At 50.1% G+C, this 25609-nt stretch overlaps 1 protein-coding gene across 1 annotated transcript in view; it reads right to left on the bottom strand.

Moving 5' to 3' along the window:
• The window catches only part of shisa9a (shisa family member 9a), a 427797-nt gene that overhangs the window by 39073 nt on the left and 363115 nt on the right, over positions 1-25609 (bottom strand). The window contains exon 3 of the mRNA XM_043712110.2: positions 8829-8984. Coding sequence (XP_043568045.2) covers positions 8829-8984 — 156 coding nt within the window. The remainder of the gene's footprint in view (positions 1-8828; positions 8985-25609) is intronic.

Genomic DNA, 25609 nt, shown 5'->3' with positions numbered 1-25609 from the left:
CGGTGTGGCCTCCTCTATATTGGGGTAACAGGCCGCCTACTTGCGGAGCGATTCAGAGAGCACCTCTGGGCCACCCGGACGAACCAACCCAATCACCCTGTAGCACAGCATTTCAACTCCCCCTCCCACTCCACCGAGGATATGCAGGTCATTGGACTCATCCACCGCCAAACCACAACAACGCGACGGTCGGAGGAGGAGCGTCTTATCTTCCGACTGGGAACCCTCCAACCACAGGGGATGAACTTGGACTTCACCAGTTTCTTCATCCCCCCTCCCCCCACCTTGTCTCAGCCGAATCCCTCCAGCCCGGCACCGCCTTCCTGACCTGCAGTCTTCTTCTTGACCTCTCCGCCTCCATCCTACTCCGACCTATCACCCTCACCTTGACCTCTTTCCACCTATCACATTTCCAACGCCCCTCCTCCAAGTCCCTCCTCCCTACCTTTTATCTTCTCCTGCTGAACACTCTCTGCTCATTCCTGAAGAAGGGCATGTGCCCGAAACGTCGAATCTTCTGTTCCCTAGATGCTGCCTGACCTGCTGTGCTGTTCCAGCAATAAAGTTTCAGCTTTGATCTCCAGCGTCTGCAGACCTCACTTTCTCCTCGTAAGACCATTCCATCTGATTCCAGCTCCTCCCTCTCAAACCGCAGAGTGAATTCTATCATCATATGGTCACTGCGCCCTCGGGGTTCCTTCACCTTTAGCTGCCTAATCCACTCTGCCTCCTTATACATCACCCAATCCAGAATCGCCTGGTCCCCCACCTCATGGTAGAGATCATGATGTTGTGAATCAGACCTGCCTTTGGTCAAAGAACTGAAGACAATTCAGATGAAGAGGATTATGGAATTGAGTTTATTCCCTGATGCCACCATTTGAAGGACTGAGAATAGGTCGCTGTTTTATGTTAAAACCGAAAGAACTGCGGATACTATAATTCAGGAATGAAATTGCTGGAAAAGCTCAGCGGGTCTGGCAGCATCTGTGGAGAGAATCAGAGTTAACGTTTGGGTTGAGTGACCCTTCCTCAGAACCCAGAGTTGTTCTCAGAACTGTTCTGAGGAAGGGTCACTTGACCTCAAACGTTAACTCTGATTTCTCTCCACAGTTGCTGCCAGACCTGCTGAGCTTTTCCAGCAACGTCTGTCACCTTTTTATCTGTTGGTTTAAAATGATCCCCGAAGTGATTTTGTCGAGTTGCACGATGTAGCTCTTGATAGGTAAGTTAGCAACTACATTTTGAAAGTCAACGTAAACTTACAAAATGCAGGTCAATTATTCAGCCCCTGTGGGACGATATTGTGATGAAACTAGCTCTGTACAATTCTTCTTCAAAGTCAAATAACCTTGGAGTGTTTGTGGATATGTTTCAGTCTGAAAAAAACTGAGCTCTCAATTTAGATCGGTGCATCCAACATCGTGTTTTGAGGATAATGTTGCACCAACAAGGTACACTTGGCATTCACAGAAAAATTAAACACTCAGAACAAAAACCGAAACGATTAATTCAAGTAAATATTCACAGTCTATATTTATTGTCCCAGAGAGGGTGGGGGGGGAGGTGCCATCTCGAACTGTTGCAGTCCTTGGGGTGTAGGGACACCTCAGCGCTGTTAGGGAAGCAGTTTTCTAGGATTTTGACCCAACGACACTGAAGGAACGGCGAGATATTTCCAAGTCAGGATGGGGAGTGGCTTCCAAACCCATAATGGGGTCTGAACAACTCCATGATGATGCTCTAATCTTACTTGCCTTTTAATTTTTCCATTTTAATTTATCCCTTAGCCATGTCACTCATACATTTCCTTTGCTAGTGACTTCCATCTGCTTGTTTATTGATTTCCACGCTGCCAAATGTGATATTTGTTCCAAGGAACGGTGTCTACTCAATGCAAAGGCCTCAGTAGAGGGTTTCCTCCAGAAACTGGCAGAGGTCTATCCTCGGTGGGTCATGTTGTACATCTAAAGTGCTCACGAAGCCAAGTGCCCCGGTCAGCCAAGAACACTGCCCTCCCGGCACTGAATGCAGAAGCTCCAGCTAATAAAGCTGACGAGGTTCCTGAACTCTCAGGGTTCACCAGAGATTTCCCAGGATGTTGCTGGGTCTGGGAGAAAGGCTGGGACCTTTTCCACTGGTGACCTTATAGAGGTTTACGGAGAGGTATGGATAGGGTCATTGGTAGGGTTTTTTTCCCTGGGGTAGAGGATTTAAGAATAGAGGGCATATTTGTAAAGTGAGAGGAGAGAGGTTTAAAAAAGACATGAGGAGCAAATTTTTTACAAGGAGGGTGATTCACGTGTGGAATACATTTCCTGAGGAAGTGGTCGATTGCGGGCACGGCTACAACATTTAAAAGGCATTTGGGTAAGTATTGGAATAAAAAAGGTTCGGAGTGTAGGGATCAGGAGCAGGCAGGCAGAAGTGGGTCTGCAGATGCTGGAGATTGGAATCAAGATTAGAGCGGTGCTGGAAAAGCACAGCAGGTCAGGCAGCATCCGAGGAGCAGGAGAATCAACGTTTCGGGCCAGAGCCCTTCATCAGGAATGAGGTTGGAAGCCTCGGGGGTGGAGAGATAAATGGGAGGGAGGTGGAGCTAGGGGGAAGGTAGTTGAGAGTGCAATAGGTGGATGGAGGTGGGGATAAAGGTGATAGGTCGGAGAGGAGGGTGGAGCAGATAGGTGGGAAGGAAGATGGACAGGTAGGTCAGGTGCTGAGCTGGAAGGTTGGAACTGGGGTAAGGTGGGGGAGGGGAACATGAGTTTATTTTGGGATTATGTTCGGCATGGACTGGTTGAACCAAAGAGTCTGTTTCTGTGCTGTATGACTCCATGACAGCACTCCTTCTCAGCTGGTACCACCATGGAGGAATCAACAATCGATATAAGGAACTTCACACACTGGAAATTTGGAACAAAACCAAGAAATGCTGGAGAAACTCAGCAGGTCTGGCAGTATTTGCGGAGACAGAGAGAGAGTGAGTGTTTTGAGTCTGCTATGACACTTCAGCGGATCCGGTATACTCCCCTAAAACATTATCACAAACCTACCTTCACAACTCCCAGTAAATTCACACGATAAAACCTCCCAGGAATCAGTCCAGACCAGTAACACCACAAAATGGCTGCCGTGTGCAGAATACTATAATTGGGTTTAAGCAGTGGGAGAGATCTGAGGCTAGAGCTGAATTAAAATGTCTTTTCCCTGTCACTGACTTATTTAGTATCTACTCAACATTGACAACAACTATCACTTATACTCTTGCCAAAATGTATTCGATATGTAAATGGGTTTTGAAAATGTTCCCTGCCATTAGGCATTGCAAGTACCTATCCCCTTTTCTACTCAGCTTCTGGCTGATGCTTGTTTCACTTCTGCCTTCTTGATATTTCGGTTTTTCTATCTGACTAATTTCTATTGTTCTGAGAAATTGGATCAATGCAGGGAACGCTGTTGGCAATCTTTAATAAATTCATTCTTTGAAGGTCAATGTTGCCAACAAGTTTGGCATTTATTGCTTGTCCCTACTTGCCCCTGAAGAAGATGGCATCCACAATCCCCTTAGGGAGGGAGTTCCAGGATTGTGACCCAATGACACTGAGGGAGTGGCGATATATTTCCAAGTCAAGGTGCTGAGTGAGTCAGTGGGGGGAGATGGATTTTCAAGTGTAGGAGTTCTCAAAAATCTGCTGCACTTGTCCTTCTCAAAGACAGTTAGGAACAGACAATAAGACTGACCTAGCCAGTGGTATATACATCCACACAGCTACAGAAATGATACAGCACAGAAAGAGGTCACTTGGACCATTGTGCCCATGCCTAACCCAAAGATACCCAGACGCTCTTTCTGATCCCATATTCCAAAGCCCTGCAGCTCAAAGCTGCAGATCCAGGGAAATGTTCAAAGTGTTTATGGTCTCTGCCTCCACCGCTAACTCAGGGAGCCAATTCCAGACACCCACCACACTCTGCGTAAAAAAACCCTTTTCCTCACGTCCCCTCTAATCCTCCTGCCGCTGAGCTTGAACCCAAGCCCATTGGTTTCTAGATTTCTCCTGCCTACTCCGTTTCTCACCCTCACAACTTTGTACCCCTCAATCAAAAGGCCCCTCAGCCTTTCGCTGTTCCAAGGAAATCGACCCCAACCTGTCCAACCTCCCCTCATAGCGACAACTCCCCCGCCTTGGCAACAAACCCGCAAGCTCATGATTGAATTTGAAGGAAAAAGGACTCGCGGAAGCTCAACTGAGGGGCGTTGCCAGGAAGAAAAATCTACAGGGCTTAGAGTGGACCATGTGGACGATGGTGGGTCAACCCACAGCAGGTGGACTGCAGTGGTTCAAGAAGGCAGCTCACCCCCACCTTCTCAAGGGGGAAAATAGGGACGACGAGGCAGTAAATGTAGGGGCACATCAGCAACGCCCACGACCCTTGAATTAACTTAAGATATGCATGACCCAGAAACAATGGGCCCAATGGCCTCCCCCTGTGGAGTATGGCTCTGCCATTCTGTGGAATCAAAGACTTTGAGCGATTATTTGGATGGGAAGATTCGAGCTGATTGCAGTTTGACTTCTTTGACCTGATGTACCTGGTCTTCTGCCAAGCTTGCAGCCATAGCAACAACTCACAGCAAGAGCTGCCACAGGAATTCACAAGGACATCTACAAAGTTGCCTGTGAATCAAATTCCTGTGAAAGGCTTTTTGCGATGAGAAAGCCTGAAAGCAAACATATAAAGGAAGAGCTTGCATTTACATAGCAACCAAACCCAAGGCGTCCTAAAATGCTTTAAAACCAACCAACGCCACACCTTGGGGTGTGTATTCATTGCTGTAAGGCAGGGAAAGACAGTTGTACAAAACAAGATTGGACAATGGGATAAGAAGCAAACAAAAATCTACTTCCTCGTCAATAAAAGTAAAATACTGCAGATGCTAGAAATCTGAAACAAACACGGAGAATGCTGGAGAAACCCGGCATTGGACAAACAGGCAGAAAACTAGCCACCAGGATACATAAACATCAATTAGCCACAAAATGACATGACCCTCTCTCACTAGTATCCTCACATACAGATGAGGAAGGTCACCACTTCGACTGGGTCAACACATCCATCCCAGGACAAGCCAAACAGAGACACGCACGAGGAATCCTAGAAGCATGACATTCCAACCAGAACTCTATCAACAAACATATCGACTTGGATCCCACTTACCACCCCCTGAGAAGAATAGGAAAAATAGGAAATAGGGGGTCCCTATTTGCCGAAACTTTATTGCTGGAACAGCACAGCAGGTCAGGCAGCATCTAGGGAACAGAAGATTCGACGTTTCGGGCACATGCCCTTCTTCCTGAAGAAGGGCATGTGCCCGAAACGTCGAATCTTCTGTTCCCTAGATGCTGCCTGACCTGCTGTGCTGTTCCAGCAATAAAGTTTCAGCTTTGATCTCCAGCGTCTGCAGACCTCACTTTCTCCTCGAAGGTCCCTATTTGCCCCCTTGAGAAGATGGGGGTGAGCTGCCTTCTTGAACCACTGCAGTCCACCTGCCGTGGGTTGACCCATCATCGTCCACATGGTCCACTCTAAGCCCTGTAGATCTTTCTTCCTGGTAACGCCCCTCAGTTGAGCTTCCGCGAATCCTTTTTTTCTTCACCACAGGAAATAGCATCGCCGACTCAAGGAAACCCAAACACATAAATAGAAAGTGGGCCACACCACCAGTGCTTCACCAGAGGCTCACTGATGATGTTACGCAGTATGGTGACAAAACGTCTGAAAATGAACCTTCCAGCTCAGCGAGCAAACCTACAACCAGAACCTCAACCTGAGCTACAAATCTTCTCCAAACTCACAAACAGAATTAACATTTTGAGTCCATAAGACAAAAAGCTATAGGAGCTAAACAAGGCCATGTGGCCCATCGATTCTACTGCACCATTCCATCATGGCTGATATGTTTCTCAACCACATCCCCCTGCTTTCTCCCCATAATCCTTTATTCTCTTTCTGTTTAAAACACACTCAGTGACGTGGCCTCCACAGCCCCCTGCGCAATGAGTTCCACAGATTCCCCACCCTCCAGCTGAAGAAGTTCCTCTTCATCTCAGTCCTAAAGGCTGGTCCCTTCACTCTGAGGCTGTGCCCTCAGATCCTAGTCTCTCCTACTAATGGAAATACCTTCTCCACGTCCACTCCATCCAGGCCTCTCAGTAAGTTTCAATCAGATCCCCGTCATCCTTCTAAACTCCATTGAGTACAGACCCAGAGTCCTCATCCCTGGGATCATTCTTGTAAACCCCGTCTGGACCCCCCCTCCAACCCCATCACATCCTGCTGGTGGCAAAGTCATTCTGCTGGCCCTTGCAACCTACCATTGCAAAAGCTCCCCTGTGCCTGCCCAAGACGTTATTGGCACCATCAGCGATGGGGATAAATAAAAGCCCCAACTCACCAAAGTGAACCTTCCGGATAGTTACTGGTCAGCCAGAGTTGCCATCGTTGTTTAGTGTTCTCTATCCACCGCTCCACCGTAACATCACCCCGGGCCACAATCCCAGAACAAATCGACAGACACTACAGTTATTGTGCAGATACTCTGAACATTCCAAGAGCAATTCTGTTTGTTACCGGAGCGGAGGATGTGGCAACACTTGGCGAACGTGTGTGAATATTCCTTGGTCATAATACCCCAGCCGACTGAAGCACCAAGCTGATTTGCGAATGTGAATGTTTGGAAATGGCCGCTCGCTTCATTATGAGGTTGGGTCCAGGGATGAAAATGTGTTGCTGGAAAAGCGCAGCTGGTCAGGCAGCATCCAAGGAGCAGGAGAATCGACGTTTCAGGCATGAGTCCTTCTTCAGGGTCCAGGGAGGTTGGCACAAGGTCAATTTGGGTGCAACCTTTCTCAGTTGGTTCTGCCACATGGGAGACAGAGCGTGCCACCCAGTAATCCACCGAGTAATTCATCCAATAATCCACCCTGTAATCCACCGAGTAATCTACCCAGCATTTCACCCAGTAATCCACCCTGTAATTCCACCCCCAATCTGCCCCATAATCCACCTCATAACCCACCTCAAAATTCACCCAGTAATTCACACAGTAATCGACTTTATAATCCACCTGGTAATCGACCCCGTGCCCCTGATGGGGAGCTTACAGTGATGAGCATCACAAGACCGCTCAGGGATGTTGAAGGATATTGGGATAGCAGAATCCTGAGCTGATCCAGAGGAGGGGATCACGGGGTGGATTTTAACAGAGCTGTTAGCAAATCGCTTGGAAAACCCAACCCTGGCCAATATGCGGATCCATCAGGAGAGAATGGTGTCACGACTTTCCAAACAGCACCTGCAGCTACTGGGAGTGAATGGCAAGATGGTGGCCAGGGTGGGGGCAGTATTACAGTCAATATTGAGCCACCACTTTGACTGGGGGTGGGTCAGCCGATGTCCTGGCTGTGGGAGAGGTAGCTGACAGGGCCTCTATAGGGATCGTAAATCATCTGTGAACCCAGGGCTAACATCAGAGCTAGGAGCAGCAGTAGGCTATTCCGCCCCTTGAGCCTGCTACACCATTTAATATGATCATGGCTGATCTTACCTTAGCCTTGACTCCACTTTCAAGCCCACTCCTATAGCCCTTCAACTCGTTACTGATTAAAAATCTATCTCTTTACATTTACTCACTGTCCCAGCATCCACCTCATTCTGGGCGAGTGAATTCAACAGATTCATGACTCTTTGGAAGAAAGTTAAAACTCACGCCACAACCGGTTATAGACAGAAGTGGGTACTGCAGATGCTGGAGATTAGAGTCAAGATTAGAGCGGTGCTGGAAAAGCACAGCAGGTCAGGCAGCATCCGAGGAGCAGGAAAATCGACGTTTCAGGCAAAAGCCCTTCCTGATGAAGGGCTGACCGGGTTATGGTAAAACAGGTCTATTTGGAAGCACTAACTTTCAGAGCGCTGCTCCTTCATCAGTGGGGCAGTATCATAGGAGATGGACCAAAAGACCAAAGTGTCATCCAACTAATGCGATATATTGAACAAATCTAGATTGCAGTTAAGCCTTTGTGTGATTTTTAACTTTGCCCACCCCAGTCCAACACCAGCACCGTGACACCATGGCCACCTTTGAGAGAAGGGATTCCTCCCCATCTCTGTTTGAAATGTTCTCTGCCTGACCCTAAAACTAGGACCTGAAATTCTGGGATTGGCCCACATCTCTGGGATTTAGGAAGTGAACTGCCTCCAATGCAGTCACATCCTTCCTCATATAACAGGACAGAACTGGACTCCAGGACACCTCTTCCTACCGCCCCCTTGACCATGACCCCACCCCCCATCACCAAACCATCATCTCCCAGACCATACACAACCTCATCACCTCAGGAGATCTCCCACCCACAGCTTCCAACCTCATAGTCCGGGAACCCCGCACTGCCCGGTTCTACCTCCTTACCCTGACCCCAGAACTGTACTTCTGTCCGGACGCAGTCTCACCAATGCCTTCTACAATTGCAACAACATTCAGCTACGTTTCTACTCCACTCCGTTAGCAATAAATGCCAAGGTTCCATTGGTACCTGCTGTACCTGCACTATGGTTTTCTGTAAGTCATGAGGACACCTCGATCCCTCAAAGCATTTTGAAGTTTCTCTTCATTGAGATAAGAAATACTGACATCTCACTCGTTCCCAGCCCAAGATTCAACCCTGATGAGGTAAAGCTCATCAGGATCAGCTTGATGTAGAGAATGAAAGCCTACACGTGAGGAAAACCTGCAGGTACTCGCCCCCCCCCGTTCTCCGTTCACTTACCCACGAGTTTTAACGAGGCGTATTTATTCAACTCTTTGCCTGGGACTTGCTGCTCAAAGGAATGTGAGCCTTGTCCCAAAGAGGGGTAGGAATGGGGCTGTGGCATCTGCGAGATCAGAGGGTAGGTGGGTCCCGCGTTATTCATCTGTGTCTGGTCTGCAAAATATTGAAAGAGAACACATCGTGAATACAAAAAGAAAAACCTGCAGACAGTACAGTTTACAGTCTCTGCCCACGGACATCAAAGAGATCGGCCTTTCATTTTACAAATAAAGCGCATTAGTTAAAGACCTGAATATGAACATCGCACAATACAATGAGCTGGGACTGTTAACATTATCTACAAAGCCATTGCAGATAAACTCTGATAATGTGAGCTGTGATAATAAGGAATTATTTCACAAGAATCTTGTCCTTAGTCCCCAGTGACATCCCAATCTGAGTTCAATCCCATCAATAAAATATTAACATGATATGCTCATATCACACATGATGTAGTGTAGTGATATCATGAATAAAATACCATGAGAAATGATGATCAGAATAATATGTTCCTGCGAGGGTTGCACATTTTTAATGGGTAATAAAGCAATCGGATAAATTCAAGATGCTGTTTCCATCCTGTTGGCTTCCAGAGGAGAATCTTTCTGTGAAAAGGGAGATGGTAATTCTCTTAGTGGAAAAAACAGAGACGGAAATCATCCGCATAAACCTGACAATGCAGGACCTGAGGATGTTTACGGGGATAATGTATAAAACACAGCAGTGGGTATTCCAACAGAGCCAGCTACACACAACCTATCAAAGCATCGGGGCTTCACATCGCCATGTTGTTGCAAGATGTCCATGAAAGGAACTCATCCTTCTGATCCTCTCGGCATGACGTAATGTGTAGGAGTGAGACCTTTCAGTTTGCAATGCTCTACCTTCTACACTCTCTACCTTATGATCTATTTCCCAACCTTCCCAACCCTCTTAGCACCAACTGTCCATCCCTTTATCCCTCGTGTGTTTAACTACACCTACAGCGCCAGGGACCCAGGTTCGATTCCACCCTGTGTGGAGTTTGCACATTCCTCCAGTGCCTGAGTGGGTTTCCAACGGGTGCTCCGGTTTCCTCCCATAGTCTAAAGATGTGCAGGTTAGAGTGGATTGGCCATACTGTTCAGGGATATGTAGGTGCATTTGTCAGAGTAATAGGATAGGGGAATAGGTCTGGGAAGGTTACTCTTCGAAGGGTCAGTGTGGACTTGTTGGGCCAAAGGGTCTGTTTCCACACTGTCGGGATTCAGTGATTTCTATGATTACACTGTTCATTTCAGCTGCAAGAAAAAGCCCCACTTGAATTCATTGTGATCTCTCAAAGAGAGAAGAAACAAGGCCATTCGTCCCAGACTGGGTTGATATAGAATCCCTACAGTGTGGAAACAGGACATTTGTCCCATCAAGACCACACCAACCCTCCAAAGAGCAACCCACCCTGACTCACTCTCCCATCCTTATAACCCTGCATTTCCCATGGCTAATCCACCTAGCCTGCACATCCCTGAACACTATGAGCAACTTCCCATAGCCAGTTCACCTGCAATCTTTACACTGCGGGAGAAAACTGGAGCACCCGGAGGAAACCCACACAGACACGGGGAGAATGTGCAAACTCCATACAGTTTGAGGCTGGAATTGAACCCAGGTCCCTGGCACTGTGAGGCAGCAGTGCTAACCACTGAGCCACCGTACCACCCCATTATGTGCATGATCACATTGCTCTCTCTCTCTCTCTCTCTCTCTCTCTCCCATAATGCTTGACTTCCTTGTCAATCAGAAATCTAACCCACCTGCCCATACGGGGTATGGAACCAGCTCCATTCAGAATCAATCCAATGATGATTCCAAAATATCCAGATAATAAGATACCATTGGCCGATGGAGATCTCAGGTGGATGTTTTCATAGGGAGACACGGATCCTGGAACCTACAGAGAATTCCACAACCACGTTCACCAGCACCTGGTTCCCTAACTGATGATACAACCAGAAGGCCTGAAGAAACAGGAACAGGAGGAGACCATTCAGCCCCTTGAGCCTGCTCTCCCGTTCAATAGGATCACGGCTGATCCAACACTCATAGATTAGATTAGATTCCTTACAGTGTGGAAACAGGCCCTTCGGCCCAACCAGTCCATACCGACCCTCCGAGGAGTAACCCAACCAGACCCACTTCCCTCTGACTAATCCACTTATCTTTGGAAGGAAACCGGAGTACCCGGAGGAAACCCACGCAGACATGGGGAGAATTTGCAAACTCCACACAGACAGTTGCCTGAGGCGGGAATTGAACCTGGGACCCTGGTGCTCTGAGGCAGCAGTGCTAACCACTGAGCCACCGTGCCACCCTTACTGATCCTGAGACTCTGAAATAAAAACAGGAAATACCGGAGATCCTCGACAGATCTGGCAGCATTAAGATAAAGAGAACATCGCGAGTCACAATATACCTCTTCGTCAAACCAGAATAAAGAATATTAAAGGTTTGCTTCCTAATTCATTCACCAGATGAAGCTTTAATGCCCATTCCTAATTGCCCAGAGGGAGTGTCAACCCCATTGCGGTGGGTTTGGAGTCACGTGTAGGCCAGAACAGGCAGCTTCCTTCCCGAAAGGACATTGATGACCCAGGTGGGTTTTCCCCTCAGCAATAGTTTCACAGTCATGATTAGACCCAGAATGCCAGGATTTTATTGAATTCAGATGTCACCATCTGTTGTGACAGGATTTGAACCAGGTCCCTGGATTAATAGGGATCTAGGGATGACAGCACTACCTACACACACAGACACACACGCACACGCGCACGCACACACGAATACACACAGACACAAACACACACAGACATGCACACACACACTGAGACATACACACAGTCACACACACTGAGACATACACACAGTCACACACAGTCACACACAGACAGACACACACACAGACACGCTCACACACAGACACACACATGCGCACACACACGCACGTGCACACATACAGATACGCGCACACAGACACATACACACGTGCACACACACAGACACGCACACACACAGATGCGCACACGTACACAGACAGATACACACACACTGAGACACACACACACGTGCACACATACACAGACACGCACACACACACAGACACACACACAGACATGCATACACACAGACACACAAAGACACACAGACACACACACAGAGACACACACACCTGCCTGATGTGGTAACAGCATCTTCGGATTTGGCCTGTTCAGGGTTTGGCTGTATTTACTGTGAAGAATATGAAGATCTGACATTGACCCTTTTAGACAGAAGTCCAATTTGATTTCACAATGAGAAGCAGGAAGAGCATTTTGTCGGCAGATGTTTGAAAATGTCGAACATAACTGAGAGTAATTACTCTAAAGGACGACACAGGGAAATGGTCACCATGTTGCACTGCGGCACAGGGACGTGTCAAACCTCTCTGTGTCTCTGTGCTGAGGAGTATCCGGTATTTGTCTGTTGTAAACATCACACTCAAGGCCACATGATGTGAAGATACAGGAGCAGAGTTTGGTCAGGGCAGTGACTTGGAGGACCAGCCTTCCTGGCCCAGAGGTGAAAGATCTGGATCTTGATCCTGGACTTGATGCTGAAGAGGCTGAGTCTGTAATGAAGCCACACAATTCGAATCACAAACCGCCACAGCCCAGTGACCCAGCTGGTGAGACCGGGAGAATTTCCTGGGCAATGAGATGACAGAAAGAAATTGGTGACTCCACCGTAAAGCCATTCCATCTGATCCCAACATCTCCTGCTCAAGCTGCAGAGTGATTTCCATCAGGGATCCTTCACCTAATGCTCCTTAATCCACTCTGCCTCAGTACGCATCACCCAATCCAGCATTGCCTGTTCCCTAGTGGGCTCTACCACAAGCTGGTCTGAAACCCATCTCACAGACATTTCACGAATTCCTCTAGTTTGCATCCTCTACCAACCTGCATACGGAAGTCAATATTCCCTTTTCTTCTTGCCTCTTCTTCCCCACATCCTGATTACTGCCGGGAGGTCTGTACATAACTCCCAAGATTAGAGTGGTGCTGGAAAAGCATAGCAGGTCAGGCAGCATCCGAGGAGCAGGAAAATCAACGTTTCGGGCAAAAACCCTCATCTGATAGCATCTACAGTACCCACTTCCACCTGTACATAACTCCCATCAGGGTCTTTATCCCTGTGCGATTCCTCAGCTCGACCCACACAGTTTTCACTCCTGCTGACTCTATCTCACTTCTGATGTAATTTAATTTCTTACTAACAAGGTGAGCCCGCTCCCTCTGCCCATCGGCCTGTCCTTTTGATAGGACGTGTATCTTTGGATATTTCATTCCCAGACCTGGTCCCCTTGCAGCCATGTCTCTGTGATACCCACAGCATCGTAACTGCCCATTTCAATCTGTGCCACAAGCTCATTTCCCTTTGTTCCGTAAACTGTGTGCATTTAAGCACAACGCCCTCAGGCCTCCAAAGCCTGCTCCCTTCTCATTGTTGTCCCTTTTAGCTGCTGTGCCTGAAGTCAGATTCCTGTCCCTTTCCATACCCTCTGTCCTATTACTAGTTGGAGAAACAAACTTTCCCCGAGATGAGGTTCTGGGGAAGTTGCCCCCTCTTTCACACATCACGAGAAATTAGACTTTGAGAGCTTGTTAACATTCGTAGGTTACAGCTGCAACAACACTGGATGACTCAAACACCTTATTTCCGGCTTTTAAACTCAATGAGCAGGTGAGCTGAGTTACAGATCCTGAAGGTTGACATTTAAACATTTGTGACTGATTAAAATAGAACTTCACAGCAAAATTTAGTCAAGGGTCATATTTTGCTTTGAGCAGGAGGTAAATACATAGTCATAGAGTCACACAGCACGGAAACAGACCCTTCAGCCCAACCAGTCCGTGCCAAACATAATCCCAAACTAAACTAGTCCCACTGCCTGCTCCGGGCCCATATCCCTCCAAACATCTCCTACTCATGTATCTGTCCAAATGTCTTTATACTTTATAACTGTACTCACATCCTCAGGAAGTTCATTCCACACATGAGCCACCCTCTGTGTAAAAAAACCTGCCCCCTCATGTCTTTTTCAAATCTCTCTCCTCCCACCTTAAAACTGTAACCCCCCAGGTCTTGAAACCCCCACCCCAGGGAAAAGCCAAACACCATTAACTCTATCTGTACCTCTCATTATTTTATAAACTTTGAACAGATTGCCTGTGAGACAATCAAAATACAGTGGAGGCTGAAATAAAGGCAGGAAGTGCTGGAGAAACTCAGCAGGTCTGGCAGCATCCGGGGAAAGAGAAACAGAGTTACAAAGAGTTCTGAAGGAGAATCAGTTTGGACTTGAACTCAAAATGGGTTTTCTCTTTCTGCAGATACCGCTGAATTTCTTCGGCACTCCCTGCATTTATCTTGGTCAGGAAGAGTTAACTGAGTCCTTGGTTTCATTATTAATGGCTACAGTGTGTCACTGCATTGAAGACTTTGCAGCCATTTTGCACAGTAAAACAGTGGGAGCAAGGGGGGAGGTTGTCAGACTGAGGATTTCAGTACAAATGATGGGAAAATAGAACCCTCAAAACTATTCCCAGGACAACCTGGGAAGCTAAGCGATCAGCAACAGCAACCAGATATTCATTCCCTGCAGAAGAGTACTGACTTTCACAATTAGTGCAAACTGTAAAGCACTCAACAAAGCTGGTCAAGAGAAGTTAATCCAGCACTCATTCTGCATCCCACACACACTTCCTCAGCGGAGCGGAATCAGCAACCACGATATTAGTGTCTTGTCAATCACGTCGTTAAGATTTATTAATTACATTCTTAAGAGTAAGAGAAATATGTGTGGGTACCACCAGTCATTGAGCACATGTGAGATGCTGCAGTGTGATTGGGTCCAACAATGACATGACAGATGCAGTATGATGTGGAAAACTGTGAGGTGGCCCACTTTGTGAGAAAACGTTGCAAGGCAGTTTGTTCTTTGAAGGGCGGGAAATTGAAAGAGGGGAGTGTTCAATGAGACCTGGATGTCCCCATGCTGACAGGAAATGCGCAGGGGCAGCAGGCAATAAAGAATGAAAACGATATGTTGGCCTTCAGAGCGAGAGAATTCAAGTACAGGAACAAGGATACCCTTTTTATTAGATTAGATTAGAATCCCTACGGTGTGAAACAGGCCCTTCGGCCCAGCAAGGTAAAAACAATGACTGCAGACGCTGGAAACCAGATTCTGGATTAGAGTGGTGCTGGAAAAGCACAGCAGATCAGGCAGCATCCGAGGAGCAGGAAAATCGACATTTCGGGCAAAAGCCCTTCATCAGGAATAGAATGAAGGGCTTTTGCCCGAAACGTTGATTTTCCTGCTCCTCGGATGCTGCCTGATCTGCTGTGCTTTTCCAGCATCACTCTAATCCCTTCATCCCATCAAGTCCACACCGACCCTCCCCAGAGTAACCCACCCATACCTATTCCCCTACATTGATCCCAGACTAATGCACCTAACACTAGGGACAATTTAGCATGGCCATTTCACCTGACCTGCACATCATTGGACTGTGGGAGGAAGCCGGAGCACACCCACGCAGACAAGGGGAGAAGGTGCAAACTCCACACAGACAGCTGCCCGAGACAGGAATCGAACCTGAGACTCGAGTGCTGGGAGGCAGCAGTGCTAACCACTGAACCACCATGCCACCCTAAAGGAAAGACGACGATCAAACAGGACATGGCAAGCATCACTCGCATGCCAACCAACTGTACGATTGCTTACACGGGGACTTGGTGAGGCCACACCTGGAACATTGCGTGCACTTTTGGTTTCCTTATCTGAGGGAGAGTGTTCTTGTGTTAGAGAGAGTGCAGTGAAGGCATACCTGTACCACAGTGTACAGGGATGTGCAGGTGAGGTGGATTGTCCACAGTGTACTGGGATGTGCAGGTGAGGTGGACTGTCCACAGTGTACAGGGATGAGCAGGTGAGGTGGATTGTCCACAGTGTACAGGGATGTGCAGGTGAGGTGGATTGTCCACAGTGTACAGGGATGTGCAGGTGAGGTGGACTGTCCACAGTGTACAGGGATGTGCAGGTGAGGTGGACTGTCCACAGTGTACAGGGATATGCAGGTGAGGTGGACTGTCCACAGTGTACAGGGATGTGCAGGTGAGGTGGACTGTCCACAGTCTACAGGGATGTGCAGGTGAGGTGGACTGTCCACAGTGTACTGGGATGTGCAGGTGAGGTGGATTGTCCACAGTGTACTGGGATGTGCAGGTGAGGTGGATTGTCCACAGTCTACAGGGATGTGCAGGTGAGGTGGATTGTCCACAGTGTACTGGGATGTGCAGGTGAGGTGGATTGTCCACAGTCTACAGGGATGTGCAGGTGAGGTGGACTGTCCACAGTGTACAGGGATGTGCAGGTGAGGTGGATTGTCCACAGTGTACTGGGATGTGCAGGTGAGGTGGATTGTCCACAGTCTACAGGGATGTGCAGGTGAGGAGGATTGTCCACAGTGTACAGGGATGTGCAGGTGAGGTGGATTGTCCACAGTGTACAGGGATGTGCAGGTGAGGTGGATTGTCCACAGTCTACAGGGATGTGCAGGTGAGGTGGATTGTCCACAGTGTACAGGGATGTGCAGGTGAGGTGGACTGACCACAGTGTACTGGGATGTGCAGGTGAGGTGGATTGTCCACAGTCTACAGGGATGTGCAGGTGAGGTGGATTGTCCACAGTGTACTGGGATGTGCAGGTGAGGTGGATTGTCCACAGTGTACTGGGATGTGCAGGTTAGGTGGATTGTCCACAGTGTACAGTGAAGTGCAGGTGAGGTGGACTGTCCACAGTGTACAGGGATGTGCAGGTGAGGTGGATTGTCCACAGTGTACTGGAATGTGCAGGTGAGGTGGATTGTCCACAGTGTACTGGGATGTGCAGGTGAGGTGGATTGTCCACAGTCTACAGGGATGTGCAGGTGAGGAGGACTGTCTACAGTGTACAGGGATGTGCAGGTGAGGTGGATTGTCCACAGTGTACAGGGATGTGCAGGTGAGGTGGATTGTCCACAGTCTACAGGGATGTGCAGGTGAGGAGGACTGTCCACAGTGTACAGGGATGTGCAGGTGAGGTGGATTGTCCACAGTGTACTGGGATGTGCAGGTGAGATGGACTGTCCACAGTGTACAGGGATGTGCAGGTGAGGTGGATTGTCCACAGTGTACAGGGATGTGCAGGTGAGGTGGATTGTCCACAGTGTACAGGGATGTGCAGGTGAGGTGGACTGTCCACAGTGTACAGGGATATGCAGGTGAGGTGGACTGTCCACAGTGTACAGGGATGTGCAGGTGAGGTGGACTGTCCACAGTCTACAGGGATGTGCAGGTGAGGTGGACTGTCCACAGTGTACTGGGATGTGCAGGTGAGGTGGATTGTCCACAGTGTACTGGGATGTGCAGGTGAGGTGGATTGTCCACAGTCTACAGGGATGTGCAGGTGAGGTGGATTGTCCACAGTGTACTGGGATGTGCAGGTGAGGTGGATTGTCCACAGTCTACAGGGATGTGCAGGTGAGGTGGACTGTCCACAGTGTACAGGGATGTGCAGGTGAGGTGGATTGTCAACAGTGTACAGGGATGTGCAGGTGAGATGGACTGTCCACAGTGTACTGGGATGTGCAGGTGAGGTGGATTGTCCACAGTGTACAGGGATGTGCAGGTGAGGTGGACTGTTCACTGTGTACAGGGATGTGCAGGTGAGGTGGACTGTTCACAGTGTACAGGGATGTGCAGGTGAGGTGGATTGTCCACAGTGTACTGGGATGTGCAGGTGAGGTGGATTGTCCACAGTCTACAGGGATGTGCAGGTGAGGTGGATTGTCCACAGTGTACTGGGATGTGCAGGTGAGATGGACTGTCCACAGTGTACTGGGATGTGCAGGTGAGGTGGATTGTCCACAGTGTACTGGGATGTGCAGGTGAGGTGGACTGTCCACAGTGTACAGGGATGTGCAGGTGAGGTGGATTGTCCACAGTGTACTGGAATGTGCAGGTGAGGTGGATTGTCCACAGTGTACTGGGATGTGCAGGTGAGGTGGATTGTCCACAGTCTACAGGGATGTGCAGGTGAGGAGGACTGTCTACAGTGTACAGGGATGTGCAGGTGAGGTGGATTGTCCACAGTGTACAGGGATGTGCAGGTGAGGTGGATTGTCCACAGTCTACAGGGATGTGCAGGTGAGGTGGATTGTCCACAGTGTACAGGGATGTGCAGGTGAGGTGGACTGTCCACAGTGTACAGGGATGTGCAGGTGAGGTGGATTGTCCACAGTGTACAGGGATGTGCAGGTGAGGTGGACTGTCCACAGTGTACAGGGATGTGCAGGTGAGGTGGATTGTCCACAGTGTAGTGTGAAGTGCAGGTGAGGTGGATTGTCCACAGTGTACAGGGATGTGCAGGTGAGGTGGATTGTCCACAGTCTACAGTGAAGTGCAGGTGAGGTGGATTGTCCACAGTGTACAGGGATGTGCAGGTGAGGTGGATTGTCCACAGTCTACTGGGATGTGCAGGTGAGGTGGATTGTCCACAGTCTACAGGGATGTGCAGGTGAGGTGGACTGTCCACAGTGTACAGGGATGTGCAGGTGAGGTGGATTGTCAACAGTGTACAGGGATGTGCAGGTGAGATGGACTGTCCACAGTGTACTGGGATGTGCAGGTGAGGTGGATTGTCCACAGTGTACAGGGATGTGCAGGTGAGGTGGACTGTTCACTGTGTACAGGGATGTGCAGGTGAGGTGGACTGTTCACAGTGTACAGGGATGTGCAGGTGAGGTGGATTGTCCACAGTGTACTGGGATGTGCAGGTGAGGTGGATTGTCCACAGTGTACTGGGATGTGCAGGTGAGGTGGATTGTCCACAGTGTACTGGGATGTGCAGGTGAAATGGACTGTCCACAGTGTACAGGGATGTGCAGGTGAGGTGGATTGTCCACAGTGTACTGGGATGTGCAGGTGAGGTGGATTGTCCACAGTGTACAGTGAAGTGCAGGTGAGGTGGATTGTCCACAGTGTACTGGGATGTGCAGGTGAGGTGGATTGTCCACAGTGTACTGGGATGTGCAGGTGAAATGGACTGTCCACAGTGTACAGGGATGTGCAGGTGAGGTGGATTGTCCACAGTGTACTGGGATGTGCAGGTGAGGTGGATTGTCCACAGTGTACAGTGAAGTGCAGGTGAGGTGGATTGTCCACAGTGTACTGGAATGTGCAGGTGAGGTGGATTGTCCACAGTGTACTGGGATGTGCAGGTGAGGTGGATTGTCCACAGTCTACAGGGATGTGCAGGTGAGGAGGACTGTCTACAGTGTACAGGGATGTGCAGGTGAGATGGATTGTCCACAGTGTACAGGGATGTGCAGGTGAGGTGGATTGTCCACAGTCTACAGGATGTGCAGGTGAGGTGGACTGTCCACAGTGTACAGGGATGTGCAGGTGAGATGGATTGTCCACAGTGTACTGGGATGTGCAGGTGAGGTGGATTGTCCACAGTGTACAGTGAAGTGCAGGTGAGGTGGACTGACCACAGTGTACAGGGATGTGCAGGTGAGATGGATTGTCCACAGTGTACTGGGATGTGCAGGTGAGGTGGATTGTCCACAGTGTACTGGGATGTGCAGGTGAGGTGGATTGTCCACAGTCTACAGGGATGTGCAGGTGAGGAGGACTGTCTACAGTGTACAGGGATGTGCAGGTGAGATGGATTGTCCACAGTGTACTGGGATGTGCAGGTGAGGTGGATTGTCCACAGTGTACAGGGAAGTGCAGGTGAGATGGATTGTCCACAGTGTACAGGGATGTGCAGGTGAGGTGGATTGTCCACAGTGTACTGGGATGTGCAGGTGAGGTGGATTGTCCACAGTGTACAGTGAAGTGCAGGTGAGGTGGACTGTCTACAGTGTACAGGGATGTGCAGGTGAGATGGATTGTCCACAGTGTACTGGGATGTGCAGGTGAGGTGGATTGTCCACAGTGTACTGGGATGTGCAGGTGAGGTGGATTGTCCACAGTCTACAGGGATGTGCAGGTGAGGTGGATTGTCCACAGTGTACAGGGATGTGCAGGTGAGGTGGATTATCCACAGTGTACAGGGATGTGCAGGTGAGGTGGATTGTCCACAGTCTACAGGGATGTGCAGGTGAGGTGGATTGTCCACAGTGTACAGGGATGTGCAGGTGAGGTGGACTGACCACAGTGTACTGGGATGTGCAGGTGAGGTGGATTGTCCACAGTCTACAGGGATGTGCAGGTGAGGTGGATTGTCCACAGTGTACTGGGATGTGCAGGTGAGGTGGATTGTCCACAGTGTACTGGGATGTGCAGGTGAGATGGACTGTCCACAGTGTACTGGGATGTGCAGGTGAGGTGGATTGTCCACAGTGTACAGGGATGTGCAGGTGAGGTGGATTGTCCACAGTGTACAGGGATGTGCAGGTGAGGTGGACTGTCCACAGTGTACAGGGATATGCAGGTGAGGTGGACTGTCCACAGTGTACAGGGATGTGCAGGTGAGGTGGACTGTCCACAGTCTACAGGGATGTGCAGGTGAGGTGGACTGTCCACAGTGTACTGGGATGTGCAGGTGAGGTGGATTGTCCACAGTGTACTGGGATGTGCAGGTGAGGTGGATTGTCCACAGTCTACAGGGATGTGCAGGTGAGGTGGATTGTCCACAGTGTACTGGGATGTGCAGGTGAGGTGGATTGTCCACAGTCTACAGGGATGTGCAGGTGAGGTGGACTGTCCACAGTGTACAGGGATGTGCAGGTGAGGTGGATTGTCAACAGTGTACAGGGATGTGCAGGTGAGATGGACTGTCCACAGTGTACTGGGATGTGCAGGTGAGGTGGATTGTCCACAGTGTACAGGGATGTGCAGGTGAGGTGGACTGTTCACTGTGTACAGGGATGTGCAGGTGAGGTGGACTGTTCACAGTGTACAGGGATGTGCAGGTGAGGTGGATTGTCCACAGTGTACTGGGATGTGCAGGTGAGGTGGATTGTCCACAGTCTACAGGGATGTGCAGGTGAGGTGGATTGTCCACAGTGTACTGGGATGTGCAGGTGAGATGGACTGTCCACAGTGTACTGGGATGTGCAGGTGAGGTGGATTGTCCACAGTGTACTGGGATGTGCAGGTGAGGTGGACTGTCCACAGTGTACAGGGATGTGCAGGTGAGGTGGATTGTCCACAGTGTACTGGAATGTGCAGGTGAGGTGGATTGTCCACAGTGTACTGGGATGTGCAGGTGAGGTGGATTGTCCACAGTCTACAGGGATGTGCAGGTGAGGAGGACTGTCTACAGTGTACAGGGATGTGCAGGTGAGGTGGATTGTCCACAGTGTACAGGGATGTGCAGGTGAGGTGGATTGTCCACAGTCTACAGGGATGTGCAGGTGAGGTGGATTGTCCACAGTGTACAGGGATGTGCAGGTGAGGTGGACTGTCCACAGTGTACAGGGATGTGCAGGTGAGGTGGATTGTCCACAGTGTACAGGGATGTGCAGGTGAGGTGGACTGTCCACAGTGTACAGGGATGTGCAGGTGAGGTGGATTGTCCACAGTGTAGTGTGAAGTGCAGGTGAGGTGGATTGTCCACAGTGTACAGGGATGTGCAGGTGAGGTGGATTGTCCACAGTCTACAGTGAAGTGCAGGTGAGGTGGATTGTCCACAGTGTACAGGGATGTGCAGGTGAGGTGGATTGTCCACAGTCTACTGGGATGTGCAGGTGAGGTGGATTGTCCACAGTCTACAGGGATGTGCAGGTGAGGTGGACTGTCCACAGTGTACAGGGATGTGCAGGTGAGGTGGATTGTCAACAGTGTACAGGGATGTGCAGGTGAGATGGACTGTCCACAGTGTACTGGGATGTGCAGGTGAGGTGGATTGTCCACAGTGTACAGGGATGTGCAGGTGAGGTGGACTGTTCACTGTGTACAGGGATGTGCAGGTGAGGTGGACTGTTCACAGTGTACAGGGATGTGCAGGTGAGGTGGATTGTCCACAGTGTACTGGGATGTGCAGGTGAGGTGGATTGTCCACAGTGTACTGGGATGTGCAGGTGAGGTGGATTGTCCACAGTGTACTGGGATGTGCAGGTGAAATGGACTGTCCACAGTGTACAGGGATGTGCAGGTGAGGTGGATTGTCCACAGTGTACTGGGATGTGCAGGTGAGGTGGATTGTCCACAGTGTACAGTGAAGTGCAGGTGAGGTGGATTGTCCACAGTGTACTGGGATGTGCAGGTGAGGTGGATTGTCCACAGTGTACTGGGATGTGCAGGTGAAATGGACTGTCCACAGTGTACAGGGATGTGCAGGTGAGGTGGATTGTCCACAGTGTACTGGGATGTGCAGGTGAGGTGGATTGTCCACAGTGTACAGTGAAGTGCAGGTGAGGTGGATTGTCCACAGTGTACTGGAATGTGCAGGTGAGGTGGATTGTCCACAGTGTACTGGGATGTGCAGGTGAGGTGGATTGTCCACAGTCTACAGGGATGTGCAGGTGAGGAGGACTGTCTACAGTGTACAGGGATGTGCAGGTGAGATGGATTGTCCACAGTGTACAGGGATGTGCAGGTGAGGTGGATTGTCCACAGTCTACAGGATGTGCAGGTGAGGTGGACTGTCCACAGTGTACAGGGATGTGCAGGTGAGATGGATTGTCCACAGTGTACTGGGATGTGCAGGTGAGGTGGATTGTCCACAGTGTACAGTGAAGTGCAGGTGAGGTGGACTGTCTACAGTGTACAGGGATGTGCAGGTGAGATGGATTGTCCACAGTGTACTGGGATGTGCAGGTGAGGTGGATTGTCCACAGTGTACAGGGATGTGCAGGTGAGATGGATTGTCCACAGTGTACAGGGATGTGCAGGTGAGGTGGATTGTCCACAGTGTACTGGGATGTGCAGGTGAGGTGGATTGTCCACAGTGTACAGTGAAGTGCAGGTGAGGTGGACTGTCTACAGTGTACAGGGATGTGCAGGTGAGATGGATTGTCCACAGTGTACTGGGATGTGCAGGTGAGGTGGATTGTCCACAGTGTACTGGGATGTGCAGGTGAGATGGATTGTCCACAGTGTACTGGGATGTGCAGGTGAGGTGGACTGTCCACAGTGTACAGGGATGTGCAGGTGAGGTGGATTGTCCACAGTGTACTGGGATGTGCAGGTGAGGTGGATTGTCCACAGTCTACAGGGATGTGCAGGTGAGGAGGACTGTCTACAGTGTACAGGGATGTGCAGGTGAGGTGGATTGTCCACAGTGTACAGGGATGTGCAGGTGAGGTGGATTGTCCACAGTCTACAGGGATGTGCAGGTGAGGTGGATTGTCCACAGTGTACAGGGATGTGCAGGTGAGGTGGACTGTCCACAGTGTACTGGGATGTGCAGGTGAGGTGGATTGTCCACAGTCTACAGGGATGTGCAGGTGAGGTGGATTGTCCACAGTGTACTGGGATGTGCAGGTGAGGTGGACTGTCCACAGTGTACAGGGATGTGCAGGTGAGGTGGATTGTCCACAGTCTACAGGGATGTGCAGGTGAGGTGGATTGTCCACAGTGTACTGGGATGTGCAGGTGAGGTGGACTGTCCACAGTGTACTGGGATGTGCAGGTGAGGTGGATTGTCCACAGTGTAGTGTGAAGTGCAGGTGAGGTGGATTGTCCACAGTGTACAGGGATGTGCAGGTGAGGTGGATTGTCCACAGTGTAGTGTGAAGTGCAGGTGAGGTGGATTGTCCACAGTGTACAGGGATGTGCAGGTGAGGTGGACTGTCCACAGTGTACAGGGATGTGCAGGTGAGGTGGATTGTCCACAGTGTACAGGGATGTGCAGGTGAGGTGGACTGTCCACAGTGTACAGGGATGTGCAGGTGAGGTGGATTGTCCACAGTCTACTGGGATGTGCAGGTGAGGTGGATTGTCCACAGTGTAGTGTGAAGTGCAGGTGAGGTGGATTGTCCACAGTGTACAGGGATGTGCAGGTGAGGTGGACTGTCCACAGTGTACAGGGATGTGCAGGTGAGGTGGATTGTCCACAGTCTACAGGGATGTGCAGGTGAGGTGGACTCTCCACAGTGTACTGGGATGTGCAGGTGAGGTGGATTGTCCACAGTCTACAGGGATGTGCAGGTGAGGTGGACTGTCCACAGTGTACAGGGATGTGCAGGTGAGGTGGATTGTCCACAGTGTAGTGTGAAGTGCAGGTGAGGTGGACTGTCCACAGTGTACTGGGATGTGCAGGTGAGGTGGATTGTCCACAGTGTACAGGGATGTGCAGGTGAGGTGGACTGTCCACAGTGTACTGGGGTGTGCAGGTGAGGTGGACTGTTCACAGTCTACAGGGATGTGCAGGTGAGGTGGACTGTCCACAGTCTACAGGGATGTGCAGGTGAGGTGGACTGTTCACAGTCTACAGGGATGTGCAGGTGAGGTGGATTGTCCACAGTCTACAGGGATGTGCAGGTGAGGTGGATTGTCCACAGTCTACAGGGATGTGCAGGTGAGGTGGATTGTCCACAGTCTACAGGGATGTGCAGGTGAGGTGGATTGTCCACAGTGTACAGGGATGTGCAGGTGAGGTGGACTGTTCACAGTGTACAGGGATGTGCAGGTGAGGTGGACTGTCCACAGTGTACAGGGATGTGCAGGTGAGGTGGACTGTTCACAGTCTACAGGGATGTGCAGGTGAGGTGGATTGTCCACAGTCTACAGGGATGTGCAGGTGAGGTGGATTGTCCACAGTCTACAGGGATGTGCAGGTGAGGTGGACTGTCCACAGTGTACAGGGATGTGCAGGTGAGGTGGATTGTCCACAGTGTAGTGTGAAGTGCAGGTGAGGTGGACTGTCCACAGTGTACAGTGAAGTGCAGGTGAGGTGGACTGTCCACAGTGTACTGGGAAGTGCAGGTGAGGTGGATTGTCCACAGTGTACAGGGATGTGCAGGTGAGGTGGATTGTCCACAGTCTACAGGGATGTGCAGGTGAGGTGGACTGTCCACAGTGTACAGGGATGTGCAGGTGAGGTGGACTGACCACAGTCTACAGGGATGTGCAGGTGAGGTGGATTGTCCACAGTCTACAGTGAAGTGCAGGTGAGGTGGACTGTCCACAGTGTACTGGGAAGTGCAGGTGAGGTGGATTGTCCACAGTGTACAGGGATGTGCAGGTGAGGTGGATTGTCCACAGTCTACAGGGATGTGCAGGTGAGGAGGACTGTCCACAGTGTACAGGGATGTGCAGGTGAGGTGGACTGACCACAGTCTACAGGGATGTGCAGGTGAGATGGACTGTCCACAGTCTACAGGGATGTGCAGGTGAGATGGACTGTCCACAGTCTACAGGGATGTGCAGGTGAGGTGGACTGTCCACAGTCTACAGGGATGTGCAGGTGAGGTGGACTGTCCACAGTGTACAGGGATGTGCAGGTGAGGAGGACTGTCCACAGTCTACAGGGATGTGCAGGTGAGGTGGACTGTCCACAGTGTACAGGGATGTGCAGGTGAGGTGGACTGTTCACAGTGTACAGGGATGTGCAGGTGAGGTGGACTGTCCACAGTGTACTGGGATGTGCAGGTGAGGTGGATTGTCCACAGTCTACAGGGATGTGCAGGTGAGGTGGATTGTCCACAGTGTACAGGGATGTGCAG

The sequence above is a fragment of the Chiloscyllium plagiosum genome, unplaced genomic scaffold (assembly GCF_037043375.1).
Source record: "Chiloscyllium plagiosum isolate Xiang-an unplaced genomic scaffold, Cpla_swu_hap1 HiC_scaffold_20, whole genome shotgun sequence".
In the NCBI taxonomy this organism is placed as follows: domain Eukaryota; kingdom Metazoa; phylum Chordata; class Chondrichthyes; order Orectolobiformes; family Hemiscylliidae; genus Chiloscyllium; species Chiloscyllium plagiosum.
This window is presented reverse-complemented; position numbering and strand designations above follow the sequence as displayed.